General features: G+C 41.5%; 1 protein-coding gene across 6 annotated transcripts in view; it reads right to left on the reverse strand.

Annotated features, from left to right (window-relative positions):
- LOC140714604 (myosin-10) overlaps window positions 1-12500 on the reverse strand; it is a 174143-nt gene that overhangs the window by 48973 nt on the left and 112670 nt on the right. For all 6 annotated transcript variants that reach the window (XM_073025938.1, XM_073025936.1, XM_073025934.1 and 3 more), the window contains 6 exons: window positions 12106-12279; window positions 10929-11043; window positions 6397-6590; window positions 5855-5976; window positions 2243-2312; window positions 745-905 (listed from right to left, as the gene is read on the reverse strand). In XM_073025938.1, coding sequence (XP_072882039.1) covers window positions 745-905; window positions 2243-2312; window positions 5855-5976; window positions 6397-6590; window positions 10929-11043; window positions 12106-12279 — 836 coding nt within the window. The remainder of the gene's footprint in view (window positions 1-744; window positions 906-2242; window positions 2313-5854; window positions 5977-6396; window positions 6591-10928; window positions 11044-12105; window positions 12280-12500) is intronic.

Below are 12500 nucleotides of genomic sequence, written 5' to 3' on the forward strand. Positions count from 1 at the left end.
TGCCCTATGAAACAATTTTCACAGTGACTGAAAGACAAAGGACAACAATGGTATACAACATACAAAAGCATACGACATTTTTGCACAGCAGCCGGAATTAGAAAACAGTTCCTGCTCCAATCTCTAGCTGTGATATTAAATTACCCAGGAAAACATGTTATTTTTAGTAACAATCCTCTGTTTTCCCTCCGTGACCTGTCGTGACCTTGCACATTTTTCTCTTGGTAGTTAATGCCATCAATCAACCAGTAGTAAGCTTGACACAAGTTATTCGCTTGGGAAGATGAAAAGATCATTTTACACCAGCAGGAGTTTATTGTGTTTTAAATTTTCTGAGGAAAGGGCAGGATTTGATTCATACATTCTGCACTGCAATGTGGTTTGAGTGATAGCCAAGAACTATCCAACCGCATTGAAAGAATTCATTTTATGTGACTAGTTTTTCTGAACACAGTAGACTTGCACCAAATGGAGGTTTTGGACTTGGTTATACCCAAATTTCATGTATTCAGTTGAAACAACCATTCTTCTTTAAATCTGACTAACCTCTTTTCTCCCCACCCAAACTGTTAGTTCAAAAGGTGATTCTCTTGGTGTTGGTCACCAGAAGTCAATCACAACAAATTCCAGCTATTATCAAAAATCATCTGCCGTCTTTGAGTGATAGGTTGTTATTGTGGTATAACTCAACCAGAGAGCATTTCAGACAGCAACAAAGATTAGGTTGGCATGTGTAGCACTCACTTCCTGGCCAGATATCCACGGCAGACAGCTTGGAACAGAATGATTATATCAGTGATCTTTAGGTCTCGTTCTTCCTCCAAATGTGCGAGAACCCCAGCACGAAAGAAGATCTTACTCTGCCCAATACGGAACAAATTGGGATCCAACTCCAAGGCATGAATCTGATTTGGTGGTAAAGCGAAAAAAGTAAACAATAGAAATTCAAGGATTTATATACATTCCTAAATAAACTATAGGGCATAAAAACAGGCCCCTCATCCCATTGCGGTCACACCATCTGTATTTAAATCCAGTTTTCCTCTTACAAGACCACAAGACTGTAAGACAGGAGCAGAATTAGGCCATTTGGTCCAGAGTCTGCTCCACCATCTCATCAAGACCGATCCATTTCCCATTCAATCTTATTCTCCTGCCTTCGTCCCGTAACTTTTCACACACTGACAAGTCACTGCCTAAAATACAGCCAATGATCTGGCTTCCACAGCTGTCCGTGGCAAGTCATTCCACAGATTCACCACCCTCTGCCTAAAGAAATTCCTCTTCATCTCCATTCTAAATGGACACCACTTTATTCTGATGTATCCTAGACTCTCTCACCACAGAGAACATCCTCTTCACATCCACTATATAGGCCTTTCAACATCTGATGAAATGCCCTCTCATTCCCCTAAATTCCAGCGAGTACAGCTCCGGTCATATGATAACCCTGTCTTTCCTGGAGTAATTCTCACAAACACTTTCTAGGTCCTCTCTAGTCAGTACATCCTTTCTTAGATAAGGAGCCCAAGACTGCTCACAATACTCCAAGTGAGGCCTCACCAGTGCCTTATAAAGCCTCAGCATTACATCAATGTTTATATATTCTAGTCCTCTTGAAATGAATGCTAACATTCTATTTGACTTCCTCACTACCAACTCAACCTGCCAATTAACTTTTAGGGAATCGTGCTCAAAGGCTTTCAAACCCCTTTGCACCTTGGATTTTATTTTTTATTTTCTCCCTTTTTAGAAAACAGTCTACACCTTTATTCCTTCTACCAAAGGCCATGACCATACGCTCCCTGACACTATTCCGTTTGTCACTTCTTTGCCCATTCTCCTAGTATGTCAAAGCCCTTCTGCAGACTTCCTGCTCCCTCAGAACAACTCATCTTTGTTATCAGACGCAAACTTGACCACAAAGCCATCAATTCCATTATTCAACTCATTGACAAATGAAGTGAAAAGCAGCTTGTCCCAACTCTGACCCCTATGGAACACTATTAGTCACTGGCAGCCAATCAGAAAAGGCTTTCTAATGTTTAATAAGTTACCCTAAAATTAATAAATCAAACAGAAGATCAATGCTAAAATTTTGCAAAAAAAAAAGGAAATGCAAAAGCAGACATTTTAATAGCTTCTAATATATTGATAGGTATGTCTAAGGTTTGAAAAAGCTCATGTTGATTTTTTAGTTGCAATTTCAAAATTCGATCATAATGACAAAAAACTTATCTACCATTCGTTCACAGGCTTGCTTGCCATCCATGAAACCTTTTGGAATGGAGTTGGGGGTCAGAATCTCGTACCTGGAAAGGAAACAAGCAGCTTACAAACATACAGCTTTTAGAAAATCCTCTTCATTTCCTCATCTAATTTTAAAGTCTGTCAATTTACAATTTTCATAATTTTGAACAGTATAAAGTTGATAATTCCACATAGCAATCCTTACTTCATACCTTGTTACGTCAACGTGAACAGCTTGGTTTACTACCAAGCAAATTTACATGAAAATAACTTCAAAACATTGGCTCTATTACACTGTTCCTAATGTGCAGAAAGATTAGACTAAATGACTTTTACATTTGTCCATTTTTACTGATCAATCAAAATACTTCCAACCTGATGTGTGCAATATGGTTGTTAAATTAATTTACCCTGATTGGCAGAGACAAGACTTGAAGTTCAACCTAATCACATGGAACACTGTCACAGAGAGGGAGCATCCATCATCTTCACACTGTTGCCATCAAGAAGGTGGTACAGGAGTCTCAGAGCCCATACCACCAGGTGCGGGAACAGTTGCTACCCCTCGAACACCAGGCTCTCAAACCAGAGGGGCTAACTTCACTTGCCCCATAACTAAACTGTTCCCACAACCAACAGACTAACTTTCAAGGACTCATCTCATGTTCTAGATATTTATTGCTCATTTATTATCTTTTTCTCTTGCAGCTTCTTGTCCTTGCCATATAGGTTGTTTGACAATCTTGTTGGGTGCAGCCTTTCAATGATTCTATTGCGTTCCTTGGATTTACTGAACGTGCCAAAAAGAAAACACTGTAGTGCCGCGGCTTATACAACGCTTTACAATACGGGCGACCAAGGTTCAAATCCCGCTGCTGCCTGTGAGGAGTTTGCACGTTCTCACCATGACTGCAGGGATTTTCTTCAGGCGCTTCAGTTTCCGCCCACAGTCCAAAGACATATCAGGTGGTAGTTTAAATGGCCACTGAATTGTCCCATGGATTAAATCAGGGGTGGCTGGGCAGCAGGACTCAAAGGGCCAGAAGGGCCTGTCCCACGGTGTACCTCAATAAATAAAACATTAGGGCTGTAGATCATGACTTTGATAATGAAGTTACTTTGAATGTAACTGGATCAGCCTTTTCCAGATGGCCCTCAAATGGCTTAAAACTGAAAAAGAAAATACTGGTTCACAGGTTACTCAGCATCCATTAGAAACTGCATCTAATGGCTATGAGCACATTTCTAATAGTTGGCATAATTGAAAGTTTTGCTCCAGTTCATCGGCACAGGTACTGCCTGATGTGCTAATCTCCAGCATTTTCTGATTATTTTTCTACTGCCAAGATCTATTTTTTTTTAAGATGTGACATAATTGTCAGGTCAATTAAGTTCACACAAGTTGGAAAACAGCTCTAATCAACCAGTTAGTACAAATGTATCTCATCTACTGATGCATCTTACTTCAGTTGCAGTTTTTAAGCTCTGTACACCCTTGCTGAGTGCACACCCTGTTAAATGCAACAAAATTGAAATAAACAGACAGCACACAAAATGCTGGAGGAACTCAGCAGGTCAGGCAGCATCTATGGAAATGAACAAACAGTTGACATTTCAGGCCCTTCTTCACAACTGGAAAGGAAGGGGCAAGACACCAGAATAAAAAGTTGGGAGGAGGGGAAGAATAGCTGGAAGGTAATAGGTATAGAGGAAAGGTAAAGGTTGGAGAGGAAGGAATCTGATAGGAGACAAGAATGGATCCTGGGTTAGGCAGGTGGGAAGACATGAAGTCAGAGTGGGGAATAGAAAAGGGGAGAGGGAGGGAGTTTTTTTTTTAAAACCGGAAGGAGAAATGGACACTCATGCCATCAGCTTGGAGGGTATCCACACGGAATACAAGGTGTTGCTCCCCCACCCTGAGGGTGGCCTCACTGTGGCACAAATGGAGGCCATGGACCGACATGTCAGAAAGGGAAACTGAATTAAAATGTCAGGCCAACTGCAAAGTTCCGCTTTTGGCAGATGGAGTAGAGGTGCTCAATGAAGCAGTCCCCCAGCTTACGACAGGTCTCACCAATGTACAGGGCCACATCGGGAGCATCAGACACAACAGACGACTTTCTAGGTGATCTGTTGCCTCATCTGGAAGGACAGTTTGAGGCTCTGAACGGAGGTGTGGGAGGGAGTGAATGGACAGCACTTTGGCCGCTTGCAGGGATAAATGCTGGGAGCAGATTAGTGGGGTGGGACAAATAGACAAGGGAATCACAGACTGAGCAATCCCTGCGGTTGGGGGGGTGGTGGTTGTGAGATTCCTTACCCCTCCCTTCTTCTTTTCCCTAACTCTGGTCTCTTATCTTGTCACCTTCCTATTCCCTCCCCCAGTGTACCCCCTTGTTCCCTTTCTCCCACGGTGTCCTCTCCTCTATCAGATTCCTTCATCTCCAGTCCTTTAACTTTCCCCACACACCAGCTTCACCTTTCACCTTCTAGCTAACCTTTCCCACCTCCAACTTTTTAACAAGGCAAACACGAGGAAATCTGCAGATGCTGGAAATTCAAGCAACACACACAAAATGCTGGTGGAACGCAGCAGGCCAGGCAGCATCTATAAGGAGAAGCACTATCGACGTTTCGGGCTGACACCCTTCGTCAGACTAACTGAAAGGAAAGATAGTAAGAGATTTGAAAGTAGGAGGGGGAGGGGTAAATGCAAAATGATAGAAGACTGGAGGGGGTGGGGTGAAGCTGAGAGCTGGAAAGGTGATTGGCAAAAGGGATGCAGAGCTGGAGAAGGGAAAGGATCATGGAACGGGAGGCCTACGGAGAAAGAAAGGGGAAGGGGAGCACCAGAGGGAGATGGAGAACAGGCAGAGTGATGGGCAGAGAGAGAAAAGGGGGAAAAAACCTAAATATATCAGAGATGGGGTAAGAGGAGGGGGGGGGGGCATTAACCGAAGTTAGAGAAGTCAATATTCATGCCATCAGGCTGGAGGCTACCCAGCCAGTATATAAGGTGTTGTTCCTCCAACCTGAGTGTGGCTTCATCTTGACAGTAGAGGCGGCCATGGATAGACATATCAGAATGGGAATGGGATGTGGAATTAAAATGTGTGGCCACTGGGAGATCCTGCTTTCTCTGGCAGACAGAGCGTAGGTGTTCAGTGAAACAGTCTCCCAGTCTGCGTCCAACCTTTTACTTTGACATTTTCCTCCTTCCTAACCAGTCCTGAAGGGCCTTAGCCCAAAACAGCAACCGTTTGTTAATTTCCATAGGTACTGCCTGACCTGCTGAGTTCCTCCAGCATCTTGTTTACGATGCTTTGGATTTTCAGCATCTGCAGAATTTTTGTGTTTGAAATATACTGGACCAATCTGGTTTGACAGCCGAATGAGAGAAATTGTTTTCAGGCAAGACCTTTATCAAGTATGATACCAATCGTCACTGTTTTAGAATTACAAGAAAAAAGATCAAATTGAGTCAATTTGATACACCCATTTCAAAACAAATGGATACAGTACATGTATAATTCATTATTACACAAATTAAAGAACACATTTAGTCACTGATTTTAACTGCTCCCCCAACCCAATCTAACATTACCTCTGTCTAAATTCCTGGAAGACAATCCTATTTGGAAAACCTTGACGGCAGATTCTAATTCCTTCCAATACACCATTGCAGCGTAACTGGTCAAGAACTAAATGAGGATCCAACTTTCCCGCCTGCAAAACACGAAGCCATGGATATCAGCAAAATCCTAGTTGCATAAAGTGACTTCATGAATTGCCCTTTAAACACTGCCAACATTTCTAAAGTGAGCAAACTACACACAGTTATAGCACTAAGCGAATTAGGTTTAATGAAAGACAATTCATGTTCTCCTGGTTTGACTGCATTTTCTAGTAGACTAGCATATTTCTTCCTTGATTACAGACTCCAGCATTTACCCAACAGATGCTGAACTAACTAGTTTCCTGCTTTTTGACTCATTCCCATCTTGAACAAGGACTCTGCATTCTACATTTTTCAGTCTGCTGAAAGCCACACAGATAAGTTGCCTTTAAAATATCTTTACATGACGAGTAAGCTTTTGCAATGGCATTGCAGGGGATGCTCTTTCCCCTTTCTGGAAATATACCTACCCTTTTCTCATGGTTTGGAATGATGCAACGAACAAAATTAGGGTTAGTGTTACGGAGAGTTGCCATTAGTTTGGCCAAGGACTCTTTGTACAACTGTCCCACCGTGCGAAACATGCCCTTCTTCGTCTTGTATGCAGAACCAAAGGCAGTTTCGTTCATGCCAGCTACTTGATCCAAACCCACAATGCGGTCAACTGCAAAAATAATTTACAATTTTTGAAGAGACATGTTGCATCTATGCAGTGTGAAAGTTCATGAGTTACAAAAACAAAGATCACTAGAACATTAACAGAGTATACAGCCCTTCATGCTGCACTAACTAAACCACTGATCATGTACATAGCAAAAGATAAATACAATGGAGCAAAATATTGAGAAGTCAGTAATACTGAGTCAAGAAGCATCAAGTGAGTGACAAAGATTCAACTGGGGATTTTAAAGGTTAATACGAGAGGAAGATGGAAGAGGAAGAACAGTGGTAAGGGAACGAGAAACACAGTCAGTCCAGAACTGGTACAATATAGGATTCTAGTTTGCAGCATTACAAAGTTAGACTGCACTTGAAGTATCGTGTGTGATTCTGTTCCCCACATTGAAGGAACTTTGAGGTTTGTGTTGGATAGGAGTACAGAGGAGATTCATCAAGATGTTACCTGCAATGAAGGACTTCAGTTATGGGGAAAAGATTGGGCTTGATTACTTCGGAGAAAAAGCTGAGAGATGACAGGAGGTTATACAATTTATAAGAGGCACAGGAGTGGTAGATGAAATCTTTTTCTTACGGTAGGGGAATCAAAAACAAGACAATAAGTTTAACATGAGAGGAAGGGGTTTAAGGTCACTAAATGGAATGCACTGGCAGAGGTAATGGAATCTGATTCAATTACTATGTTTAAAACACATTAACACAGGCACTTGGCACGGTACAGGTCACGTATGGACACAGACCTAATGCAGGATTAGCATAGATTGATGAAAAGGTTGGCACAGAGAGCCCATTTCTGTTCTCTACATCACTAGAACCATGTTCAAAGCAGCGGAGTTGAAATATCTAAATTATGAATAGAGAACACGAATGAAGTGACTAAATGTCAATATTGTTGAATTCTCAAGTTTAGGGATCTGTAATATGTGTAAACCAAATGGCAGCATTCCTCAAGCTTCCGTCAAACTTAATTGGAACAAAGCTTTAGTCTTGTAGAAGCCAAACATCCCATTGAAATGCCTAAGAGAAGTAGATTTTCGTGGGAAAGTCACTTAGATGGCCTCTGTAGATTATGCTTCTTCCTACTCTTGCCCCAGTTAAACCATTTTCATCAACTTTGCTGCCAACATTTACCTTCACAGTGCATTTCATCCTTCATCTCCATTTCAGTGTGCAATCAAGCTGCCATATTTGTGTTAAACCTACACATCACTCATCTAACTCACCTACAAATCCTCCCACCTTGCCTCCAGCAAGACCTCCCAGTTTTAGGTCTTATGAAAGGATTTTCGAAAGATAATTCTAGCATAACTGATAATTCTTAATAATATTTGTTTCATTCTCTAAACAGTTTCACCTCCTGCTCAGAACCCAAGTTTTTTGCCATCCCTCCAGCCTACAAAATACATGCATCATTCCCCGTATCTTCCACCACACAGCACACACTCTGCCCTCAGAGTTCCAGACTGACTTCCCCTATGATACCCCCAAAATACACTCCTTTCCCACAGTGCTTTCATGTGAAATCACAAGCCATTTGTCTTTCATTTCCACCAAAGCACCAAGTACACCTCCTGGGTAAAGCAGCAATTTCCTTTCACTTTCAATCTGATGTACAGTATTACCACCTGCTGATTTGGCCTTTTTTTTTTTAAAGTTGGCCAAGTGCTTTGGGGAACACTTGTTCAGTCTACAATCCATCTCATTACCGCCCTCCTTCAACTTTGCATCATCCTTTATCATTTGGAATTCAGTGGGTCCTGGGGCATCTTTGGAGGCAAAGACACAGTCAACACCCAGGACCTACACCGGAAGTGCTGTGTTTGCAAAGCCCACAGCATTTTCAAGGACCCCTCCCATCCAACCCACAATCCCCGACTTTCTGTCAGGCAGAAGGCACCGCAGTACCAGAACAAGGACTGTTAGGCTGGGTAACAGCTTCTTCCCCCAGACTGAGGCTTCTGAATACCCTGCTACCACCGTACACATTTAGGAGAACACCACTAGCTGTAATATTTAATTGCATGTCATATATGCACTTTGTGTCAACTTGTATATCGACAGAACACTTAAAAATCTGTTATTTTATGTGCTGTATGTTGTTTCATTTAGCTGTATACACACGTAGTTGGACAATAAACTTGTCATGTTATGTCTTGACCCAAGATCACAAGACAAAGGAGCAGAAGTAGGCCATTCTGCTCCACCACTCCAACATGAGCTAAACTAAGATGTTAGCTACCCGTTCACTGCTACAGATCTCTGACCTAGAGCTGCTGTCAGTTTGCCTTTTGCTCCAGATTCCAGCATCTGTAATCTCATATCTGCAGTACCTTGAAAAGTATTCAGCCGCCAACCATTTGTTCAAAGATTTTGATCAACTTAACTGAGAATTTTTATTTGCAAGTCACATGCTCCTCTCTTCCCCCAAAAAAACAGGGAAAATTGTAAAGCATGAAAAATTAAATGTTCAAAAGAAGAATAACCCTTAACTCGGCAGTGGAGTTATCGGGGCATTGTCATGACGGTGTTTCCGTAGCAAGCTATTCTTGTTTTTACGAGGCCGAGTGGCTAGCTCGACGCTCAACCGGACTTGGATTCCAACTCGGGAACCTTCGTTCCAGAGTCCAGTGCTGATATTATTGCGCCACCAAGCGGGAAATATTCAAAAACTGAAGTTCAAAAGTATTCACCCCTTTGTTCAGTACTTAGTTGAACTACCACTTGCAGCTATTATAGGCAGTAGTCTTTTTGGCCAAGTCTCCATTAGCTTTGCCAATGTGATCGAGCTCGATCTGTTCACTCCTCCCTGCAAAGTTGCTACAGCTGTGCCAGGTTAGTTGGGGAGTGGCAGCGAGCAGCAATCTTGAGGTTTTGCCAGAGATGCTCAATACATTCAAAGTCAGGACTGAGTCACACAAGAGCATCAGTTTTCATGCAGAGCCACCGATGGTTGCTCTGGCAGTGTGCTTTGGGTCGTTGTCCTGCGGAAAGACAAACTTCCTCCCCAGTTTAAGCTTTCTGGCAGAGGCTTGCAGGTTTTTATCCAGGATCTCTATATTTAGCAGTATCCATCCTCGCAATCCAGCCCAGATTTACAGTCCCTGCTGTTGAAAAGCATCCCCATTGCATGATGCCTTCACCATACTTTACAGTAGGGATGGCGTTATCTAACTGATCCACATGTACCACTTAGTGTTGAGGCCACAAAGTTCCATTTTCGTCTCATCTGACCGCAAGACTTTCTTCCACCTCTTGACAGTATCTTCCAAGTGACACTTTGCAAAGTCTTTATGGACAAGGATATGATTTTTTTTTAAAAGCCAGGGCTTCTTTCTTGCCACTCTTCCATAAATGCCCTTTTTAATGCAAGGCCTTAGAGATTGTGTAACCATGGATTTCATTTCCAGTTACAGCCACTGACCTGCAGCTCACTCAGTGTCTGTTGGAACTACAGTAGCTTCTTACAAGTGTAATTCTTCCCCAGTGACCAAGTTTAGAGGGATGGTCTGGCCTAAGCAGTGAGGCTCTGGTTTCACGTTTTCCCCCCCCACTTTTCCACAATGGACTGCACTGAACTCAGGTTTATCCCTTTGAGATGGCCTTGTACCCTTCCCCAGATCTGTGCTTCTCTATTACTTCCCCAATTTGCCCGGAATGCTCGTTTGTCTTCATTTTGGTTTGGTCTGTTGACGGTCTACCATTCTGTCGGACCTTTCAGAGACTGAGCAATTATTCTTATGAATTCATCAAAAACAGGTATTCTACATCAATGAATTGAGTGATTTGTTAAGGTAATATATAGTATTGCACCTGAGGAAAGGTAGCATTGTAATTACAAAGGGGAGGAACACTTTCTCAACCTAAACTTTGAGTTTTAATTTTTTAGTAAGTTATTGACAGGTTTTGGAATTTCTCTTTTGATTTGACGTGCATAATGCTTTGTAGATTAGCTCAAAAATCCTACTTTGATATATTTTAAGTAGAGAAAATGAGACAGTAAAATGTGAAATAGTTGTGGGGAGTGAATACTTTTTCAAGGCACTGTATCCTTCGATATTTAATCCTTCCTGCCTTTAACCTCATCACCAAACTTTATTCTGCATTCTTCACAGTAAAGCCTGTTTCTGAACTTTTCCTAATTCTAATGATAAAATTATTCAGAACAAAGCCCAAAACCACGCTGAAAATTGATAAACAATGAAAACAATAAATTCTAAAACTAAAATGTACTTCAAACTTAATGCAATTATTGCACTAATAGCTTAATGTTTAAAGCAAAGTAAATGTACCAGTTTCATGAAATCTGAAAAATAAATCTACTGACCATCCTTCCACAACTCTGCTACAAACTTGTCTGATGATTGATGCAGGAGAGTGGCAACATTGTCATTGAGAGGGTCCATGTTTTTCAGAAGCCATTCATCTGCCTTGTAATCCACCTAGCGGAAGAATTTTACAGATTACATGTCATTATGGGTACTTTTTTTTAATTTAGAGGTTCAGCACAGTAAGAGGCTTTTCCTGCCCAATGAGTCCATGGTACCCAATTGCACCCATGTACATCTTTGGAATGTGGGAGAAACTAACACACCAGGCGGGGCTGGGGGGGTGGAATCCACAGACACAGGGAAAAATGCATAAACTCCTTACGGACAGTGGTGAGAATTGAACATGGGTTGCTAAGTGCAGTAAAGCGTTGTGTTAACGTGCCGCTCCTTGCGGCACACTTGTAACGTACTTAAAAATAACTCCGCAGAATACATTTCCACAGCTTTCTGGAAAATGCTGCATTTCAGAGCACCTTGAAAGAATATCCGTAATTGCTTTAACCGGAATTCCCCCCCCCCCCCCCCGAGGTAAACCCCACACAGCTGAACCCATTTTGTTCACAAACATCATAAGTACATTAGATTTTTCCTTATGCAGGGTCTCTCCAGGCCCACAACACAATTGCCTTTCAATTACTTTCAGAATTGTCGTTTCAGCAAGCCTCTTACTTTGTGAAGAGTAATTAGGGCTGGGAAGTGAAGTTGACCAGGTCAAAGCCCTTGAGCAGGAAAAAAAAAAGTTGCTAAAATTAATAGTGATCTACAGATCCATTAAAAGTGAAAAACAACTCCTTTTAAGGGATGCTCGTCCGAAGTTGTAAAGGAAGTATTTTTATGCAACTGTTACACTGGGTCTAGAAAGAAAGAACGAACAAACAAAGGGCAAGCTTCCTACCCAAGGCAAAGCCAGATAATATTGTTCATTTTGGGGCATGATTAATGCTTAAAATACATCTATTGTGCCAAGGCATGGCAAGAAATTATATTTAAACAAGTTGGCACCTCTTCCAATAAGCTTACAATCCAGTGAAGTCATAATTCTAAAATCATACCTATATAAAGCAGCTTGAAGCATTTGTCTGACCCAAGTATCCATTTATGGTTTTCAATTTAAATTGCAAACAGACAATACAATTTATTGTCAATATTTAGCATTCCATCCAGTAGACATACCTTGCCGGCATAATGAATAATGCAGAAGTCAGCTTTATCTTTGAGTTGTCTTGGCTTTTGGAACTTAGAATGAGTACCTTGCTCTTGGCTTAACTTTTCCACAAATGTCTTATCAGTAGCCTTGGGAAACCAGCATTCCTCATCCAACAGAGCCAACACACCAGGAGGATTTGCCTACCAAAACAAGTAAATACTTAACAGATTGAAGTTGGTTTGATATCCTTCAAATATTTTCTTTACAGAATGTTATTAGGAATGTTTAAATCTTCCAGGATTTTTAACCATAGATTGGACTTCTATTTAAAAAAAAATTTTGATGTCCTTCGAGTATTTGCAGACAATGGTGTCCGGAAATTGCTTCTCCACTGGAGTGATAAGGACAAAGACAAGGACAA

This window comes from Hemitrygon akajei, chromosome 22 (assembly GCF_048418815.1).
Source record: "Hemitrygon akajei chromosome 22, sHemAka1.3, whole genome shotgun sequence".
Classification (NCBI taxonomy): Eukaryota; Metazoa; Chordata; class Chondrichthyes; order Myliobatiformes; family Dasyatidae; genus Hemitrygon; species Hemitrygon akajei.